Below are 22,134 nucleotides of genomic sequence, written 5' to 3'. Positions count from 1 at the left end.
ACATGCCCCCCAATGTTTATAGCAACACTATCAACAATAGCCGAACTATGGAAAGAGTCCAAATGTCCACTGATGGATAAAAGGATAAGGAAGATGTGGTATACACACACACACACACACACACACACACACACACACACACACACACACAATGGAGTATTACTCAGCAATCAAAAAGAATGAAATCTTGCTATTTGCAACTGTGTGGATGGAACAAGAGGGTATTATCTAAGTGAAATTAGTCAGAGAAAGACAAATATCACATGACTTCACTCATATGAGGATTTTAAGATACAAAGCAGATAAACATGAGGGAAGGGAAGAAAAAATAATATAAAAACAGGAAAGGAACAAAAACATAAAAGACTCTTAAATATGAAGAACAAACAGAGGGTTACTGGAGGGATTGTGGGAGGGGGGAATGAGCTAAATGGGTAAGGGGTGTTAAGGAAACTACTCCTCAAATCATTGTTGCACTATATGCTAACTTGGATGTAAATTGTAAAAAATAAATTTAAAAAATATTAGAAATGATTAGTTCCAATCTCTCAGGGTTGTCAATAATATGCATGCCACAGATTTCTTCTTCTCTCTTCAAAAAAAAGTAATTATTGACAGGTATGTACTTACTGCCATTTAAAAATTTTATTTTCTATTTTTTATTTTTAGTTCTGCTTTATTCCTTTCTACTTCTCTTGCTTTTTCTTTGATCACTGTGTATCTATAGTGTTTTGTTTGGTCTTCTTTACTTTTGTGTGTATACATCACAGGTTTTAGGTTAATGGTTACCATGAGATTCATATATGCCATCATAATACCAGTTCACATTAACTTGATGGTCATTTAAGTTCAAACATTTAAAAAAACAGAAAAAGAAAAATATCTTTTTCTTTTTCCTTCTCTTCCCTTTTTACTCTTTTCCACATTCAACATTTTATGTATATATGGTCTTATTTTACATCTTTTTATTCATATTTTTCATATGTATAATTATGGCCATTTCTTTTGGACTTAAAGAGGTCCCTTTAACATTTCTTGTGAGGTTAGTTTAGTGCTGATTAACTCCTTTATCGCTGATTGTCTGAGAAGCTCTATTATCTCTCCTTCAAATCTGAATGGTAATCACGCTAAGAGTATTCTTGGTTGTAGGCTTTTTTCTTTTCAGCACTTTGAATATATCATGCCATTGCCTTCTGGCTTACAACACTTCTGCTGAAAAATCAGCTAGTGGTCTTATAGGTTTTCCTTTTTAGGTAACTGTTTCTTTGCCGCTTTTATGATTCTTGATCTTTAACCTTTGAAATTTTAAATATTATATTCCATTGTGTAGACCTCGTATTCATCTTGTTTGAGACTCTCTGTACTTCTTGGACCTGGATGTCCTTTTTCTTCCTTAGGTTATGGAAGTTTTCAGTTATTATTTCTTCGAATAAGTTTTCTATACCTTTTCCCTCCTCTCCTTCTTCCCCTATAATGTGAATACTTGCGGGGAAATAGTTTCTACTTACATAAATGGGTTAGAAAAATGTTTAAGGTGGAAAGCGAGCACCACAGGGCAAGAGTGCCCAAGGACAGCTATTGAGGTATCATAATGGGATCATGAGTTATGTTATATTTTATATTATATCACCTGCAGAAAATTACTTTCCGTCTGATGCCAATATACTATTGTACTTTGATCACAAACTCCACTTGCCCCCAAGACCCTTTGCTTCTTACACAATTTAGTGATTGCTGATACTTTTCTCCACATTCACTTGCATAAGATTTTGTTTTCTTCATGTTCACCACACGGGTAATATCTTGTGAGCTCAAATATATACAGAGATAAAACTCCTGTTCGGCTCTCATCTCCTCCCAGACGTTATGCTCTCTTGTTTTCATTTCTGTGTCTGCTCTCTTGCTGGACACGAGAGAGAACTCCAGACTCATAGTCTGTGACAAATGTTTGTTTGCTTTATATTGCCCAGGAGATCTCTTGATCTAGCCCTATTTTTAAAAATTCTTTTCTTTTTATTCTGTTCAGCTTGTGTGCTTTCCATTAGTCTGTCTTCCAGACTACTAGTATGTCTTTCTGAATCCTTTATTTTTCACATGCTTCATACATGGCAGCAACTGATGGATTTCTTTCCCTGGAATACATCCTCGTTCAACACCTATGCATGCTGTACTGCTACCTTGTATCTCATCATATTCTTTCTCAGTCCACTCAGGTAGTGACCATCCCTAATTAAGTCCCCTGGGAAGTACACTCTCATACACAAGTTAGTATCCAGGAAGTTTACGTAAGATGGAAATTAGCGTGGAAGACTGTTCCTGAGATCAACATCTGAGTGAGGACAAGAAGGTTTGGGAGAGAGAAGAGCTGGACCAACTCCTCAAGGAAATGCACCTGATTCTGTGGAGGTGACTCTGCTCAGTTTAGGTTATTGTTGGAGACGGTAGCCAGTATCTACGGTGGCCATGTTTTTAGAGAGTTTCATTGAATAAACTACCCAAAGTGTTTTTCTTCCTCCACCTACTCCTTAATTACTGCATCATCACCCTATTATTTTCTCAAGGACACTGACTGTACACTATAATTACCCTGTTTGTTCACTTCCCAACCCACTTTCATTCACGCTAGAATGTAAGCTCCTTGAGAGCATGGGTCTAATCTGGCTTTCACTGCTTATAAACCCAGTGTCAAGAATGAATAAATGAATGAATGAATGAAATGGTACACAGAAGGCCCTTGGTTCTTCTGGGCATTTTCATGAACCTGGATATAAAAGTCTGAGGGAGTCACATCAGAGTGGCTCTCAGGGCCAATCTGGTAGGAAAATTATGAAGAGACAAACAAGGGGAGGCCAAGGTAACTACAGTTGGGGAAATGGTCACAAACCATGTGTTCCTTAGGCCAACTCCCTCCAGCCTTATTAATCTATATTAAAGGATACTAATATTCACAAAAATGTTTGATGTGACTAGATTTTCTGAGAAAACCAGGGAAAAGAGTGAGTTTTGCATTTAGGTTGATGTAACCAAAATAGAGACACCATACAGCACACTGGAGGCAGAGAGTACCACAAAAGTATACCCATCTCCAAAATGAGCTGAATTAGCATGTAGGGCTTTGGGTTTCCAGAGCGTGTGGGGTAAGGAGTTCAAACCAAGCTTAGGTAGACCTTTGAGAGGCAATGGAATGCTAGCTAATACATAGGTTACCTGAATACTACATGCCTACAGTTGGTGCAGATAAATTAAGAGATTCAAAAGTCCTCCCTCGACAAACTCCTTGACAGAGGAGAGACTTCATAACAGACAAATACAAAGTATTTGTGAGCAGAAATTAATGTTTATATCCTCAAATCATTCATCTTCAATAGACTCTACTTTTTAAAATGAGAGCATTTGTGGAAGATACTATATAGTTTATAGAAAACCTGACTCTATTCTGGAGAAAGGAGAAAAAGATTTTGCTTTTTATTATATACTAAAAAAATTAATTTTTATCTTTCCCAAAGATCAAAAGGATGGCCATGATCTTTTATCAGCATGTGATCTTTTTTCTTTTGTATTTCTAGTAATAATCATTTACAGTGAACAGTAAACTAAATTTCAGTCTTACCAAGAAGAAAAAGTTTGTGAAACAATACCTTGCACAAATGTTTGATTTCAACACCTTTCACCAAATTAGTAGGTTCTGCTTCAAAATACTTGCTTTCATTTGTCTCATAAAATTGCCTTCTTTCCTTTTTTCTGTGAGATGTTTCCCCAAACCAGTAGGTGCGCTTAAAAAAAAAAGGGGGAGGTGGGGTGAAATAAAAGTGAAATCACTGGAATGGTATTGAAAAATGATGCATTATAAAATATGCTAGCCTGTTATCTTTTGTAACGACATGGGTTGCTGAAGATTTTTTATGATTAAATTTTGGAGCTCACTGGCTATAATTTGAATCCCTGAGGCATAAAAGCAGCTACTCTATTAAAATTATAAGTGTCCAAGAGGGACAAAAGAAAACTGCTCCAAAATGAGGCCATGGCAAAAATGACTGTATCATTCTTTGTCATATCTTCTTAGCAGATAAGGAAAGGAATAAGGAAAAAGAATGAGCCTTCATGCTATGGCTCTGGCTGTAAGAGATCTGTGCTAACCAAGGATAAAAAGCAGTCCCCAGATAGGGGACTTAACTAAACCTCTTTTTTTTTTTTTTTTAAATCACCTGAAGACTCATCCTATATTACTTTCTTTATGCCCAAGTTCCATCTTTTATGAAATATTTGCCTGTAACTGTGATGGACTACCCAGAATTTATAAAGTTTGGGGTAACAGGCCATGATCTACAGATTATTTATATTTATATACACTGGATGCTTTAAAGTATATTAGGAAAAGGCTGGTGAATGGCCAGAGTACGTAAAATGATTCTTTCACCTGAACTAGTGGTTCAAGTATCAACAGTGCAAAATTAACTCACGGTGGCTTTATAGAAATTAAAATATACATTCATAAGGACTGAGGCTTTTGTCAGTAATAGAAGCATTAGAACTCACCAGCAAGAAAAAGTTCCATGGCTTGGGCACACCATACTCCCCTGGAAAGACAGTTTCTACATACCAGGCCACAAGGCCATATAAGAAAGCATCAAATAAAAACATTCCCAGTATGTGGGCAAAGCCAAAGTTCTCCATTTTGGGTGGTGAGAAGATGTTACTCCATTTAATTCCAGTTTCTAAGAGAGAACAGTTGACATTTAATTTAGGCGCCAACTGACACCAAAACAGTTATCCCTCTGGATCATAATTAAAGAGTGAAGAAAAACAGTGTTAATATTTTCTAGAGATTCCTACTATAGTCAGTTACCTTTATATACCATTAGAATTTAGGACATCTGAGCAAGTAAATCATTTGAGATGCTTCCTAGTGTGCTAGGAACAATCAGTTATGAGTGAAACCAAAACAAAATACATATACTAAAAAGTCAGGAATATAAGCTTTAAGAAAAATTAGCAAGCCTATGGGTTAAGACACTGACTCCTTTCTCTTTACCCCTCCTCCTGCTAAATGTTCACTGGAAAATATAATTTTGGCAGGACATAATCAGTGAAAACTAGAAATAAATGCTATCTACAAAAGAGAAGACTAGAAGAATTTTTGCATAGATATTACACTGATGAAAAATGGGAGACCAAAGGTTACTAAAAGCAGGCCTGTGCCGCTTCCTCTCCTAGTCTCAAAGAGCAGCCAGGAACTCCAAATGGAGTAGCAGACTTGAGTAACTCTATGCAGAGAACGTGGAGGCACTCATGTACTACAGGTGGTTGTATGAACTAACATCATTTTTTTGAAGGACAGTTTAACAATATTAATCAACTTTAAAACTGTGACTATCTTATGAGAATACAGCCAAATTTACAAGGTAAATACTCACTCTCCATTTCTGCCTTGACTAGGAATTTAGTTCCCAGCGCCATTGCAATATTTGAGCTGAGACAGGAAGCCAGCTTCTGGGTGAATGTCATTTGTGCAAAGTTTACAGAGACAATGACAACTGGAAAGTAGGTAGCAAAATAAATGAGACCTCCAACAGAAACAGCAAAATGTGCTAAAAATAAAAAGGAAATTATAAGATCAATTTAAGCAATATGCAAAAACCTAAACTACAAATATTTTGTGTTACTGGAGGTATGTAATAAAATAAACAAACTGAAAATAAAAATTTGTTTTGCTCACCATTGCTTCCTCAGCATATTATACAATGCTGGCACTTCATAAGTGCTTAAAAGTATTTTTTGAATGAATAAAAGACTGATATTAAACATTTTAGTAACTGATTTTTCTGGAATTTGTCATCCTATATGTAGTAACTATAAATACTATGGCTTTTAATAGAAATTTTACATATTTGTTATCACTCAGCATAAAAAATTATGAATGTAAATATCCTTATTGATGGAATCAGAAAATATCTAAATTGTATTTCCAGACACTATGAGATGCAGTCTATGTCATGATACTGGGAGAAAAGAAGGATACTTGAATGAAGAGAAAAACAAAGTTGATCTTAAAAAGCCAGATATGGTTTATAGAATATGAAGAGTTCCAAAAATGTGACTCCAATAAAACACCAAAAAGAAAATCCCTGTTACGAAGCCAATTAACGTCATTGGGAGTTAAAATTTTGCATCCAAATAAAAATTGGATACTATGAAGTATAACATATGATCCCACTATTAGGAATGATTCTTGCTTTTCTTCTTTACCTCACTCCACATACCATATTCACCGACTAGAACAATTATGTTTTATGTACCCATCAATGTCTGTTATTTTCTAAAATTAAAATAATACAAAGAATAAGAGGGGACAAATAAAGGATAACAAAAGAAATATATCAATGCACCTGATAAAATATATAAGGCAAAAAATAACATAAGTTCTAGAATAAATATGCAAATCTACATTCATAGCAGAAATGTTAACCATCTTTCTCTGGATTAACAAAGTTGGCCTAAATAAAAATACATGTCAACTACCACAAACAATCTCATCATATGTTGGGGCCAAGTAGGCAACAATAACCCTCAAACAATATTTGGCCTCTTGGACCGCACCTGTGGCTTCTGTTTATCCTATGATTTTCTCATTACTTTGCAAAGAGGCATATACTTTTAGTCTTTAAATCAACTTGGGTCAGTCAGTGACCTTCCTTTACTTTATTTTCTGGCTCTTTGTCTGCTGTTGGGAGTGAACATAATAATCCTCTCCCAAAAGATTTGCTTAAGGATAAGCATCCCACCCTTGAATAACTAATGGAGGGCCTTAAGGAATGTACATCTCCTCATAGAATTCTTCAGGCTCATCATTTGTTTAAAACCAGACTATTATTAGGGGATTCTTCTTTTTGCAATGACTTAAACCTGTTACTTACTGATAAGAATAACCTTCCCTGGAGCATGTCTCTACTTCAGGGACCTTGAACTATGTAATCCTTAAAGAAATGATGTAATCACCCATGGTATATAAGACCCTGGCTATTTTAATAAACGTGGCTTTTACCAACCACCATCCACGCTGTCTGTCTCGTCTGTCTTGTTCATCTTCTTTTCTAGAGATATTTTCGCCGACACCAACCCCCTACTCGGGACCTTTCGACTGTGGTGCATGGGTTGGTCCCCCGCAATCATATATATTTTTTCAAACATACTTGGAATATTAATATAAAAAAGCTAGACATTAACGAAGTTATAAGGTAAATCCTAAGAAATTTTAAAGAAATTAAATCTGCAATCAATAATCAGAAGATATGTAAAAAATCCAATTATGTTGAGAAATTAAGGCACACATCTTTGAATAATTCTCAATTAAAGAATAAAATTATAAGGAAAATTATAAAAACATTTTAAAGTAACAACTCAGATCGCTTCTCGGCCTTTTGGCTAAGATCAAGTGTAAAGTAACAACTCAGAGGTGCCTGAGTGGCTCAGTGGGTTAAGCCTCCAACTTCACCTCAGGTCATGATCTCAAGTTTGTGAGTTCAAGCCCCGCATCAGGCTCTGTGCTGACAGCTCAGAGCCTGGAGCCTACTTTGAATTCTTTGTCTCCCTCTCTCTCTGCCCCTCCCCCACTCATTCTCCCTCTCTCTCTCTCTCTCTTTCTCTCTAAAAAAATAAACTTAAAGAAATTAAAAAAATAAAGTAAAAATCAAAAAAATCTTACTTATCAAAATTTGTGTCATGCAAACCAGTACTAAGGGGGAAATGACTACCTTTAAATTCATTTATTGAAAGAAATAAGACAAATATTCACTACCAAAAGCTTAAAAAATGGCAGTAAACACAAAGTTTATGGAACAGAAGAGTAAATATAAAAGCAGTAATTAGAACAAACCTATAGGTAAGAGAATCAACAAAGCCAAAAGCTGAATCTCCGTAGAGATAATAATGCTAACAAACCTGTTATGAAACTGATCAAGAAAAAAGAGGGAAGGGACAAATTACCAGTACAAAGAGCAAAAAAGAATATATCATGACAGATACTTACAGACATTAAACACAAAAGGAACTCAAATTAGTGATATTACACCAATAAATTTCAAAACTAAAAATATAAATTAAAGAAAACACAACTTACCAAAATTAAAAGAACTAGAAAACCTGAATGTCCTACATTAAATACATAAAACAATTAATCACAAACAGAAACAATCTTATTGATAAAAATGTGCTAATTGCAGGGGACTGTAATACTCCACTTACAGTAATAGATAGATTAACCAGACAGAAAATCACTAAGGAATGGATGGTTTTGTTCCTTGACACATTGGAACAGATGGGTTTGACAGATATATTTAGACCTCTACATCCTGAGGCTATGGAATTCACTTTCTTCTTGAGTGCACATGTTACATTCTCCAAGACAGACCACATACTGGGTCATAAAGCAGCCCTCCATAAATATAAAAGAATTGATATCATACCATGCACACTTTCAGATCACAATGCTATGAACCTTGAAATCAATCACAGGAGAAAGTCTGGAAAGCCTCCAAAAACATGGAGGTTAAAGACTACCCTACTAAAGAATGACTGGGCCAATAAGGCAATTAGAGAAGAAATTTAAAAATATATGGAAACAAATGAAAATGAAAATACAAGAATCCAAACTCTTTGGGATGCAGCAAAGGCAGTCCTAAGAGGAAAGTATATTGCAATCCAGACCTATTTCAAGAAACTAGAAAAAGTGCAAACACAAAATTTAAGAGCACACCTATAGGAACTAGAAGGAGAGCAGCAAGAGCACCCCAAAACCCAGCACAAGAAGAGAATTAATAAAGATCAGAGCAGAAATAAATAATATAGAATCCAAAAAAACCAGTTGAACAGATCAATGAAACCAAGAGTTGGTTTTCTGAAAATATAAATAAAATTGATAAACCTCTAGCCAGGTTCCTCAGAGAAAAAAGAGAGAGCACCCAAATAGACCAAATGAAAATGGATCTATTACAATCAATCCCTCAGAAATACAAGCAATTATCAGGAAATACTATGAAAAATTATATGCCAACAAACTGTACAATCTAGAAGAAATGGACAAATTCCTAAACACACATGCACTACCCATATTCAAACAGGAAGAGATAGAAAATCGGAACAGACCCATGACCAGTGAAGAAATCGAATCAGTTATCAAAAATTTCCCAACAAATAAGAGCCTGGGGCCAGATGGCTTCCCTGGGGAATTCTATCAGACATTTATTATTTTTTAATTAATATTTTATTGTCTTTATTATTTTTTATTTTTTAGTTTATTTTATTTTTTTTCTCCATAGCAAACTTCTTTTTTTATATATAACACAACTTATTTTTTTTAACATATGCAATTATTTTCTATCATTTACAATACAGTAGTTACAATGACGCTCCAAACAGAAAAGCAAAGTAAAAAATCAAAACCCCAACTTCTATTTCATGTAATTAGACTTATACAGAAATTAGAAGATTAAGTAACAACTAGTTAATCACCTAATTTCACAGCTATCTGAAATGGCAATCGTTATATAGCAGATTATCTATGATACATTCAAGATAAATGATACAGTTTATTACTTGCCCATAAGCTAAAACACAGCCTGCTTAATACCTTTCCTTAAATTCCACCTCTATACTACAATATACTTGAGGTCCATGCAAAAAAGTAGCTACCTTTTCTATAGGAAATGGATGATTAAAACTGAAAAAAAAAAATAAAGGTGCTATACCACTGGAACAAAGTTGACAACTTTAGTCATAATTACATTAATGTTGATTTAATGTGAATTCATTAGTATTTTCCCAACCTCAGCCTCTTCATGTGCATACAAATGATTTGTCATAGATTAAATAGGTATCTGTTTCCTCTCTCACACTTTCTCTCTTTCTTCTATTGAAGACCAAATATAAGCTAATAGATTTATTGAGAGCTAGGAACAACCATATTGGCTGCCTTAGTCATATTATTTTGTTTATTCCTCAGTATAAAATAAAATTGATATTTAACCTAAAAAATACTTTATTGTCAAATTGGTTTCCATATAACATCCAGTGCTCTTCCCTACAAGTGCCCTCTTCCATGACCAGACATTTAAAGCAGAGTTAATACCCATTCTTCTCAAGTTATTCCAAAAAATAGAAATGGAAGCAAAACTTCTGGACTCACTCTACGAAGCCAGCATCACTTGACTCCCAAACCAGACAGAGACCCAGCAAAAAAAGAGAACTACAGGCCAATACCCTTGATGAATACAGATGCAAAAATACTCAACAAGATACTAGCAAATCGAATTCAACAGCATATAAAAAGAATTATCCACCATGATTAAGTGGGATTCATTCCTGGGTTACAGGGCTGGTTGAAGATTTGCAAATCAATCAATGTGATACAAATTATTAACCAAAGAGACGATAAATACCATATGATACTGTCAATAGATGCAAAAAAAAGCATTTGACAAAATACAGCATCCTTTCTTAATAAAAACCCTCAAGAAATTCAGGATAGAAGGAATTACTTAAACATCATAAAAGCCATTTATGAAAAGCCCACAGCTAATATCATCCTCAATGGGGAAAAACTGAAAGCTTTACCCCTGAGATCAGTAACATGACAAAGATGTCCACTCTCACCACTGTTGTTTAACAAAGTGCTGGAAGTCCTAGCATCAGCAATCAGACAACAAAAGGAAATAAAAAGTATCAGAACTGGAAAAGATGAAGTCAAACTTTCCTTTTCACAGATGACATGATACTCTACATGGAAAACCTGATTGACTATACCAGAAGCCTACTAGAACTGATTCATGAATTCAGCAAAGTCACTGGGTACAAAATCAATGTACAGAAGTCAGTTGCATTTTTATACACCAATAATGAAGCAACAGAAAGAGAAAGCAAGAAACTGATCCCATTCACAATTGCACAAAAAACCATAAAATACCTAGGAATAAACCTGACCAAAGATGTAAAAGATCTGTATGATGAAAACTATAGAAAATTTAGGAAAGAAATTGAAGAAGACACCAAGAAACGGAGAAACATTCCGTGCTCATGGATCAGAAGAATAAACATTGCTAAAATCATTATTACCCAAAGCAATCTACACATTCAATTCAATCCTCATCAAAATTACACCAGCATTCTTCGCAAAGCTAAAACAAACTATCCTCAAATTTGTATGGAACCACAGAACACCCTGGATAGCCAAAGTAATAATGAAGAAGAAAACCAGGGGCGCCTGGGTGGCTCAGTCGGTTGGGCCTCCGGCTTCAGCTCAGGTCAGATCTCACGGTCGTGGGTTCGAGCCCCGCATCGGGCTCTGTGCTGACAGCTAGCTCGGAGCCTGGAGCCTGCTTCCAGTTTTGTGTCTCCTTCTCTCTCTGCCCCTCCCCCTCTCATGCTCTGTCTCTCTCAGTATCAAAAATAAATAAAACAAAAAAAAATTGAAGAAGAAAACCAAAATGAGAGGCATCATAATCCCAGACTTTAGCCTCTACTATAAATAAAGCTGTCATCATCAAGACAGTATGGTACTGGCACAAAAACAGACACATAGACCAATGGAATAGAATAGAGAGCCCAGAACTAGACCCACAAATGTATGGCCAATTAATCTTTGACAAAGCAGGAAAGAGTATCCAATGGAAAAAAGACAGCCTCTTTAACAAGTGGTGCTGTGAGAACTGGACAGCAACATGCAGGAGAATGAAACTAGACCACTGTCTTACTCTGTACACAAAAATAAACTCAAAATGGCTGAAGGACCTAAATGTGAGACAGGAAACCATCTAAACCCTAGAGGAGAAAGCAGGGAACAGCCTCCTTGACCTCAACCACAGCAATTTCCTCCTCGACACATCCCCAAAGGCAGGGAATCAAAAGCAAAAATGAATTATTGGGACCTCATCAAGATAAAAACTTCTGCACTGCAAAGGAAAGAATCAAGAAAACTAATAGTGAACCGACAGAATGGGAAAAGATAGTTGTAAATGACATATCAGATAAAGGGCTAGTATCCAAAATCTATAAGGAACTCCCCAAACTCCACACCCAAGAAATGAATAATCCAGTAAACAAGTGGGCAGAAGATATGAATAGACACTTCTCCAAAGAGGATATCCAGATGGCCCCAACAGACACATGAAATGATGCTCAGCATCATTCAGCATCAGGGAAATACAAATCAAAACCACACTGAGATACCACCTCACGCCAGTCAGAGTGGCTAAAATGAACAAATCAGGAGACTACAGATGCTGGTAAGGATATGGAGAAACGGGCACCCTCCTACCCTGTTGGTGGGAATGTAAACTGGTACAGCCTCTCTGGAAAACAGTGTAGAGGTTCCTAAAGAAAAAAAAAATTAACAATAGAACGCCCCTATGACCCAGCAGTAGCACTGCTAGGGGTTTACCCAAGGGATACAAAATGTCATACAAATGGAATCACACAGAACATAGCCCTTTGAATCCAGAAAGTGCTGATGCATAGGGGCACATGTACCCCAATGATCATAGCAGCACTTTCAACAATAACCAAATTATGGAAAGAGCCTAAAGGTCCATCAACTGATGAATGGATCAAGAAGATGTGGTTTATATATACAGTGGAGTACTACATGGCAATGAGAAAGAATGAAATATGGCCATTCATAGCAACGTGGATAGAACTCGAAAATAAGTCAGGCAGAGAAGGACAGATACCATATGTTTTCACTCATAAGTAGAACAGGAGAAACTTAACAGAGGACCATGGGGGAGAGGAAAGGGGAAAAATAGTTGGGGAGAGGGAGGAAGACAAACCATGAGATTCTTGAATACTGAGAAAAAACTGAGGACTGATGGGGGAGAGGGAGAAGAGAAGAGGGGCTGATGGGCATAGAGGAGGGCCCTTGTGGGGAAGAGCACTGGGTGTTATATGGAAACGAACTTGATAATAAACTATAAAAGAAAAGAGTCTCTTGTGGATTTTTCCCCTTTATTCTCTCCCCTGCCTTCCTATATGTTCATCTATTTTGTTTCTTAAATTCCACATATGAGTGTTTTCACCATATCTATTCACACAACACTAGAAGTCCTAGCCAGAGCAATTAGGGGGAAAAAAAAAAGAAAGAAAGAAAGAGAAAAGGAAAGACATCCAAATTGGAGGCAAAGAAGTAGGCTTATTTCTATTTTTTCTATTTGCAGAGGACATTATCTTATCAGCAAAAAGCCCTAAAGAATCTACAAAAAAAATCTATTAAAACTAATGAACAGATTCACCAACAATGGAGGATACAAGATCAATACACAAAAATCAGGTGAATTTTAAAAAAAATCTTAAAATTTTATATTTGAGAGAGTGAGTGCATGCAAGCAGGGGAGGGACAGAGAGACAGAGAATCTGAAGCAGGCTCCAGGCTCTGAGCTGTCAGCACAGAGCCCAACATAGAGCTCAAACTCAGTAGTAGTGAGATCATGACCTGAGCCCAAGTTAGACGTGTAACTTATTAAGCCAGCCAGGTGCCCCTCACCTGAATTTTTGTACACTATCAATGTACAATATGAAAATAAAATTAAAAAGAATTCCATTCGTAAGAGCATAAAAAATAAAATAGTTAAGAATAAATTAAACCAAGTGGTTGCAGAAGTGTACATTGAAAACAACAAAATATTCCTCAATGAATTAAAGACTACCTAAATAAATGGAAAGAAATCTTAATGAATTAGAAGACAATATTGTTAAGATGACAATACTCCCCAAAGGGATTTAAAGATTCATGTGACTTTAAAAATAAATCCCAGTTGCCTTTTTTTTTTTTTTGGAACAAGAAATGCCAAACCTAAAACTCAGGTGGAGTTACACAGAACCCTCAACAGCCAAAAACAAAAAATAAAACTGAAGGCTCATATTTCCCATTTTCAACACTTACTATAAAACCACAGTAATCTCAAAAATGTGTTACTGATACAAGGGTAGATATAAAAACCCAATGGGATACATCGGAGATTCTGGAAATAAAGGACTTATGTCATATGCCATATATACACATGATTCTTGACAATGGTCAATATGCACTTGAGAGAAAAATCAATGCTCCATATCATACCACACACAAAAGAATCAATCCCTATAGAGAACACAGGAAGATAACTCTATAACGCTGGAGAATTTTTTCACTGAAATATTTAATATCACAAACTATGAAGGATGAGATTGGTAAAGGAAATGATTGGTTACATTAATGGAGGGGGGCACTTGTGGGGAAGAGCACAGGGTGCTACATGGAAACCAATTTGACAATCAACTATTTTTTAAAAATTGCTATTAAAAGACAATTAAAAAAAGCTAAAAGCTCCAAACTGGGACACGTTTTGCAACACACTTGCAGCTTACAAAAGGTAGGTAGTAGGAATATATAAATAACTCCTGCAAATCAATAATCATAATAGGTAAGAATGCACAGATTTTATAGAAAAGGAAACACATGACTCATATTAATAAACACTCAGCTTCATCAGTAAGTAGGAAAGTGCAGGTGTGAACTGCCATAAGATAGTATTTCACATCTCTAGTATGGTACAATTTAAAGTTTGACATAGTGAATTTTGGCCAGGATATGGAGCAACGGGAATTCTCATCTTCATCTAGTAGGGCTGTAAATGCCCACTCTGGAAGTGTTGGACACGGGTAGTCATTTTGGATATTTACAAACCCTATGACCTAGCAATTCCTTTTCTAAGTATATACCATAATGAAAGTCATATATAGATACCAAAAGACAAGTACAAAACTTTCTAAATATATAGTCTGTCATAATGCCAGAAACAGAAAAAAATAGTATTTGTTTTTTAAGTGTCTCTTTTTTCTCTTTGGTATATCACATTGTGCTTTATGTGGACATACCAATTTTTCTTTACCCCCTCAGTTGGTTGGTTTTGTTTGGCTATTTATAGGTTGTACAAAAGGATCATGTGCCTTGTGAGGGTCCATTAACTAACAATACTCGTGATAATCTACTGAGAAAAATGAAAATGAAATAAAACAGGGTTATTGGTCATGACTGCTATTGGCATGTGAGCCCTCAAAAAGGAAGGAAACAATTTTCACCGGCCTTTGTATATTAGATGCTGTGCCCCCACAAAGATATGATACTTGCGTCCTCTGAGTTGGCTTCCTCTTCCAATCTTCTAGTCTTTCAAAAATGCTTAAAAACTAACCTCTACAGGAAGCATTCTTTGGTTTACCTCAACCTTAATATGAATTTGGAGTATTTCAATTCTTTTTTCATGTGCATACTATGATTCATTAATTTTCACTGCTCTCTGCATGTCCCATCAAATCATTTTTTTTGTGCATATGATCTGCACGTCTCCAAGGTCAACGTCAGCTTTCTGGGACACTGTATTTCAGATTCACATCAAATGCACAATAAAAATCTATTAATGAACTACACAGACCCTTTACTTCAGGCAAGCAATTCTGTGTTTTCTTCCTCTTCGCACACCCCAGGATCATCCTCAGATACTGACAGACTTTCTTCCCTCCGGTGGGATATATGGAAGCCATCCCAAACATTACCATTCCTGCCGGGTGGTTTAACAGATACCTTATGTGAAGCCACAGGTAAAGGTTAAAAAGAGTACTCAAATATGATCTTATTTTGGTTCTTATCCTTTTTTACATGTAACTATACTATATTTTCACTGCTCCTTTCATTCCTTTACAAATCATTCTGTGTACATATAATACTTATCTTTTTAGTTAAATATAACCAGAGGCTACAGATGAGATGGCAAATGAAAGCCACAGGAGCTTTCAAATATAATTCCCACTGAGTCACTAGGAATTTTTCTCAGGTGTTTTAGACTTACCTTTATTGAAGAATGTGCTAACCATAAAGCTGAAGAATATGGTGGCGATGGCAAAACATAGCAAAAAGACGAACACAAGAGATGGGTCACTGTATCGGATGACTGGCACAGGTTCTATCTAGCAAAACAATCAGGAAGCCAGCTGAGTTACACTATAAATGGCATCACAGCAAAACAAAAGAGGAGACATGAAACATCTTTAAATATTTTAAAAGTTCTAGTGAAACAAATGACAAGCCTAAGGGAGATGAGTAAAGAATTCATTAACTACTGGAGACTCACATATCTAGACTCAGAGTTTAGTTTGCTGGGTGGCTCAGTTTGCTGGGTGGTTCAGTCAGCTGGGCATCCAACTTCAGCTCACGTCATGGTTTCATAGCTCATGAGTACGAGCCTTGCATTGGGCTCTGTGCTGACAGCTCAGAGCCTGGAGTCTGCTTTGGATTCTGTGTGTCCCTCTCTCTGCCCCTCCCCTGCTCATGCTCTGTCTCTCTCTCTCTCAAAAATTATAACTATTTTTTTAATCTTAAAAAATAAAAATTTTAGTTTGCTGAGAGACTAAGTAGCACTTGAGTTTCCAGAGTGGAGTCACCAATAGGCACATGTTCACTTCCTGAATCCAGTGGGCCCACACCATATGTATCTGTTTTGCCTCTCAGAGTTTAGCTATAGTCTGCTACAGCGAAACAGACACTTGCCTTGGCAAAGAAAATCAGGCACATCAAAAGGATGATAACTGAATACAAAGAGAGGAATGCGAAGAAATAGGCAGCCCAGAGCATCCAATTACTGAGTCCTATCATGAGCAGGTACTCCTGTGGGAAAATTAACACAAACCAACATCATGTAAGACAATATAATTATACAAAATCCTTTAGCAAATATTATCTAATTTAATTTCCACCACAATCAAAATTGGTTAAATAAGAAATGTCCAATTCATAGAGAAGAAGGAGATCAATGACTTAATTAAAATTATTCAGCTAGTGTGTGGGCAGTGCTGTGATGCTTACAAGCCCTCACCAATAATTTACCTGATATTGTTCAGACATAAAACACCCTTACATAAAACTGTAAACTGCTTAGATTAATATCCCCTTTGTTTTTATTATGACCTCTTCTAGTAGGGCATAATATATTTTAATTCAATGGAACATAAATATATTTTATAAATGCAAATATGTAATGTAAATATATTTTAATTCAATTAAAAAGATAAAAGCAAATGGATAAAATTTTGGCCAGACTGCTAAAAAACATGAAAGAAGACTCAAATTTCTAAAATTCAGATGAAACTGTGGGCATTACTTCTGGTTTTACAGAAATAAAAACAATCACTTAAACCATGACCAAGTAGGATTTATTCCTGGAGTGCAAGAAGGGTTCAACATACAAAATCAACCAATATAATACACCACATTCAGAGAAAACACATGATCATCTCAGTTGATGCAGAAATTCACTTGATCTTAGCCAAAAGGCCGAGAAGCGATCAGTTGATGCAGAAATTCAAAACTGATAAAACACTCAACAAACCAGGAATATATGGGAAGTTCCTCAACTTAACAAAAGCCACATAAAAAAATTACTGCTAATATCATACTCTTTCACCTAAGATCAAGAGAAAAGCAATGATACTAGCTTTTACTGCTTCTATTCAACACAGTATTAGAAGTTCTAACCAGAGCAATTGGAAAGGAAGGAGTACCCTGTTTGCAGATGAGATGATCTTATACGTAAATGGCAAAGATTCCACAAATTAAAAAAGTCAGAATTAATAAATGACTCATAAAAGTAGAATACAAAGTCAACACACAAAAATCAGTAGAACTTCTATATACTATCAATGAGCAATCTGAAATGGAAATTAGGAAAACAATTCCATTTACAACAGCATCAAAAAGAGTAAAATACATAAAAAACAAACTTAACCAAGGATGCAGAATACTTGTACAACTAAAACAATGAAAAGTGAAAGATCTCTACATTTTTGAAGCCAACACACTCCCAAAAAATTGGAAAAACTTAGAAAATTAGATAAAATTTGCGCACTAGGTGGCCTCAGTCCATTAAGTGCTTGACTCTTGATATCAGCTCAAGTCATGATCTCATGGTTTGTGAGATCAAGCCCCACATCAGGCTCTGTGCTGACAGTGCAGAGCCTGCTAGGGATTCCCTCTCCTGCTCTCTCTGTTCTTCCCCCACTTGCTCACTCTCAAATTATTTTTTAAAAATTTTTAAACATTTATTTATTTTTGAAAGACAGAGAGAGACAGATCATGAGCAGGAAAGGGGCAGAGAGAAAGGGACACACAGAATCTGAAGCAGGTTCCAGGCTCTGAGCTGTCAGCACAGAGCCCAATGCGGGCCTTGAACTCACGAACTGTGAGATTGTGACCTGAGCCGAAGTCGGACACTCAACCAATTGAGCCACCCAGGTGCCCCACTCACTCTCTCAAATTAAACATTCAAAAAAATTTTTAAAGGAAAATTAGATAAAATTAGAAGAAAAGTGTTGGTGAAACGCAGAACAAATAGAATTTTCAGACATTGCTAATGGAAGTGAAAACTGGTAAAACTTTATTGGCAAACACTGGTATTATCTACTGAAGTTAGATATGCATAATCTAATATGCAGCGAAAAATGTATAAAATATTCATAGAAGAATTACTTACAATACCCAAACTCCAAACACTAAAGGAAAATAGATGAATTTTGATAGTCATACTATGGAATCTTAAAACTCAGATAATTCAATGAATATAAATGAACTACAGCTACATATTTAGCTGAAAAGAATCACATGGACACAATATAATATAGTGCATGATTCCATTTATATCAGTTCAAAATAGATAAAACTAACTCAAATTAGTATTAGAATATTAGATATATTAGAAATCAGTTACTGATCAATTTCTGTAATAGTTTTAGAATATTAGAAATATTAGAAATCAGGTTACTGCATACTTTGGGGGAAACATTTTGAGGGGAGCACAAGCAGACTTCTAGGGTGTTGGTGGTGTTTTATGTCTTACAGGGTCATGACAGCATGGGCATACTTTCTTTATGATAACCCATTCAACTCTACTACAATAGTTTGGATGTTAGTTTTCTCCTTAAAATTCTTGAGTTGAAAAACTAGTGCCCACTGTAATGGCACTCTGAAGTGGGGCCACTGAGAGACAATAAGGTGATGGGGGACAAGCCCTCACAAATTAGAACCCTTATAAAGGAGACCCAGAGGGCTCGCATTCTTTCCGTCACAGGAGGAGGCAGTGGTGAGGTGCCATCTACAAACCATGGAGTGGGTTCTCATCAGACATTCTAAATCTGCTGGCATCTCGATCTCGGACTTTCCCAGCTCCAGAAATGAGAGAAGTAAATTTTTAGTGCTTATAAGCTATACAGGTTGATATTTTTGTTACAGGGATTAAAACACAATCACTTAGAATGTGTGCACTTTTCTGTATGTATGTTATATACTTCGATGAAATTAAAAAAAAAAAGAAATATAAATGAGTCACAATGTTGACATTTATGTATCATGTTCTGGGGACTCCAAAAAAAAAGTGTTAAATTATAATTGAGAATTAAAGAGATATCCACAACAAGGAGATGGCAGCAAAACATTTGAGACAAGTAAGTCACCTGTGTGATCACCAACCAGAAAAGAAAAAGGAAAGCATTATAGTCAGAGGAAATAGAAACATAAAGGAAGTTTCAAAAAGGCCATTCATTTGATGGATGGGTGAGATGTGTGACCAGAGCCCTGAGTGAGAAGAGCTGGATGGTGAGAAATAACTTGAGACTGATCTGTGAAGTAGCGTGGCCACTAAGAAAGGAAAGAGAAAATGACATGATTCACGATTACCCAAGGAGGTAAGTGACATGGAGATGGCTGACGTTAACAGTCGCCTCTAACAGCTACTGAGCACTCACCATGTGCTTGGCAGTGTATTGAACACCCAACATGCATTTCCTCCTTGATGCCTCACAACAGTAGGTCCAAGTGACTGGACAGTGGTAATTTTTCACACAATACCTAGTTTAATGTCATGACAGCCCTGCAAATTAGTTATACTAAATTTATATCTGAGAAAAAAGGCTAGAAGTTATATGATCCATCATCATTAATAAATTAACAGGGATAGGATTTAAATCTACAATTTATCAGAGTTCCTAAAACAAATCAGGCAATACATCAATCATATGTGTATGTATTTGTGTGTGTATATATACATCTAAGTTATATAAGTCTATTTACTTTATATATTTGTATATTATATAAAATTATTTTACAGTATATATTTTATATATTTATATTATACACATTATATACTTCATACATATATATAAATCATTGGCTAAATGACTGGAGTTTGAACTGCAAATCCTGTGGCCATAATACGACATTCTCTCTGACCAAGGCACAGAAATTCTAAAGGGAACTATGAAAGGCCATTTAGAAAAAAAAAATTCAGATATCAGAAAATGGAAAAACTAATCAAAGAATCATAGAATCTTGCAATATAATTGTATCCAAATTCATTAAGACAATGCCACAAGCCCAGCTGATGATTTCTTTGTAACTCACCTTATTCCAGAGAGATTTACTGCATTTGGCATTTAAATTCTATCTGTAATTATCTTGTGACATAGTCTTCTGGAACTAAAACTAAAGACCAAACCATGAATTCTAATAAAAAAAAAAATTCTAGAAAACTGCCAAGAGAATAAGTGTTCACATTTTGGCTGCTACTGAAACATAACTATCCACCAGTGCTCAGTGGTCAGAAATACTCCCACTTTCCACAAAAAATTTATGCTACAAACCCAGCTTTTTCTACAGAAGCTCTATCTATCACAAGAAAAGGAGAGTTACCTTCAACTGGTTTTCCTTTTCCCACACAATAGCCTGAATGAGGGTAAGATGATTCATAGAGAAGATAAACAAGATTACTAAAGGGATGAAAATACCAAAAAAGGTAAAGAAGTAATCATGAGAATATGCTGGATATGGAAATCTCTGAACAAATACAGTGACTTCTTGGACTAGCTTTTGTGTAGCCTTGTCATTATAGTATTTCATGACAGCAACATCCACAGCATGCTGCATAGCCAGGAAGCCTTCAGTGATGTACCCTACGTGAGAAAACAAGGATTGCTAAGTACAAGAGAACAAGTAATAGCCGAGCTGAACAAAGATAAAGGTAACTGAAGTATGTCAAAGGCAAACAACAAAGTTAATGATTGTAAAGAGGCCCTTGGTATAGTCTTAAACAGTTACTATGGTTTCCCCATACAAATACATAATACTTTGTATTATTTTTTTAAAATGAGTATGGCTGACACACAATGTTAATATCAGATCTACAATGCAGTAATATGACCAGTTTGTATGTTTTGCTCTGCTCACCCCCAAGGGCAGATACCATCTTTCACCATAAAATGCTATTATACTACAACTGACTATATTCCTTATGTTGTGCCTTTGATTCCCATGACTTATTTATTCCTTAAATGGAAGCCTGTATCTCCCATTCTCCTTCACCCATTTCTCCTATTCCTCCCTCCTCTGGCAACCCTCAGTTTGTTCTCTGTATTTATAGGTCTGATTCTGCTTTTTGTTTATTCATTGTGGTTTTTTTAAGAAGATTCTTTTTAAAAGGATCCTGGGGTGCCTGGGATGGATCGATCTCTCTCTCTCTCTTTCTCTCCCTCTCTCTGTCTCTGCCCTGCTTGGTCACACACAGTATCTCCAAAAAATATATATATTAAAAAAAAATAATAAAAGGAGACTAATTCCCAGCTTCCCAGAAAGTAAAATATTGTGTGAAACACAGAACTGCTTTCTCAATTTCAATCAACTGAATGAGAATTACTGAGTAGGTACAGACTTTAATTTAGTACCCTTGACATTTGAAAACTTAAGTTCATACTGAGTTATATGAGCTGATGTCCACTAAGGCAGTGATATTCAGTGTGGTTACTGGATCTGTGGTAGTATGCAAATAGCTTCTTGTTGTCACAGAACTTTAGTATGAAAATGAGCAAACACTTAAAAAAAACTTTTATTAAAATGTAGTATTGCTGTGATATCTGAAACTGATTTTTCTATTAATCTATACAAATTCTTTGTAAATTTTTAATGTAAATCTGTGTCACATTTTCTTCCCTCTGGATCTTTCCTTACTATATATTTTCTTGATGTTCATTTTTTTTCCTTTTTTTTTTTGAGAAAGAGAGGGAGAGACAATGCTT

At 35.7% G+C, this 22,134-nt stretch overlaps 1 protein-coding gene across 1 annotated transcript in view; it reads right to left on the bottom strand.

The window, feature by feature from the left end:
• LOC115300234 (ATP-binding cassette sub-family A member 3-like) overlaps window positions 1-22,134 on the bottom strand; it is a 123,769-nt gene that overhangs the window by 91,625 nt on the left and 10,010 nt on the right. Inside the window, exons 5-10 of the mRNA XM_029949882.1 lie at window positions 20,756-21,015; window positions 16,568-16,684; window positions 15,870-15,987; window positions 5,415-5,588; window positions 4,537-4,715; window positions 3,639-3,773 (exon numbers count right to left, since the gene is read on the bottom strand). Of these exons, the coding sequence (XP_029805742.1) occupies window positions 3,639-3,773; window positions 4,537-4,715; window positions 5,415-5,588; window positions 15,870-15,987; window positions 16,568-16,684; window positions 20,756-21,015 (983 nt within the window). The remainder of the gene's footprint in view (window positions 1-3,638; window positions 3,774-4,536; window positions 4,716-5,414; window positions 5,589-15,869; window positions 15,988-16,567; window positions 16,685-20,755; window positions 21,016-22,134) is intronic.

This window comes from Suricata suricatta, chromosome 8, assembly GCF_006229205.1.
Source record: "Suricata suricatta isolate VVHF042 chromosome 8, meerkat_22Aug2017_6uvM2_HiC, whole genome shotgun sequence".
Classification (NCBI taxonomy): domain Eukaryota; kingdom Metazoa; phylum Chordata; class Mammalia; order Carnivora; family Herpestidae; genus Suricata; species Suricata suricatta.
The sequence above is the reverse complement of the archived record's forward strand: the minus strand, read 5'-3'. Positions and strand labels throughout refer to the sequence as shown.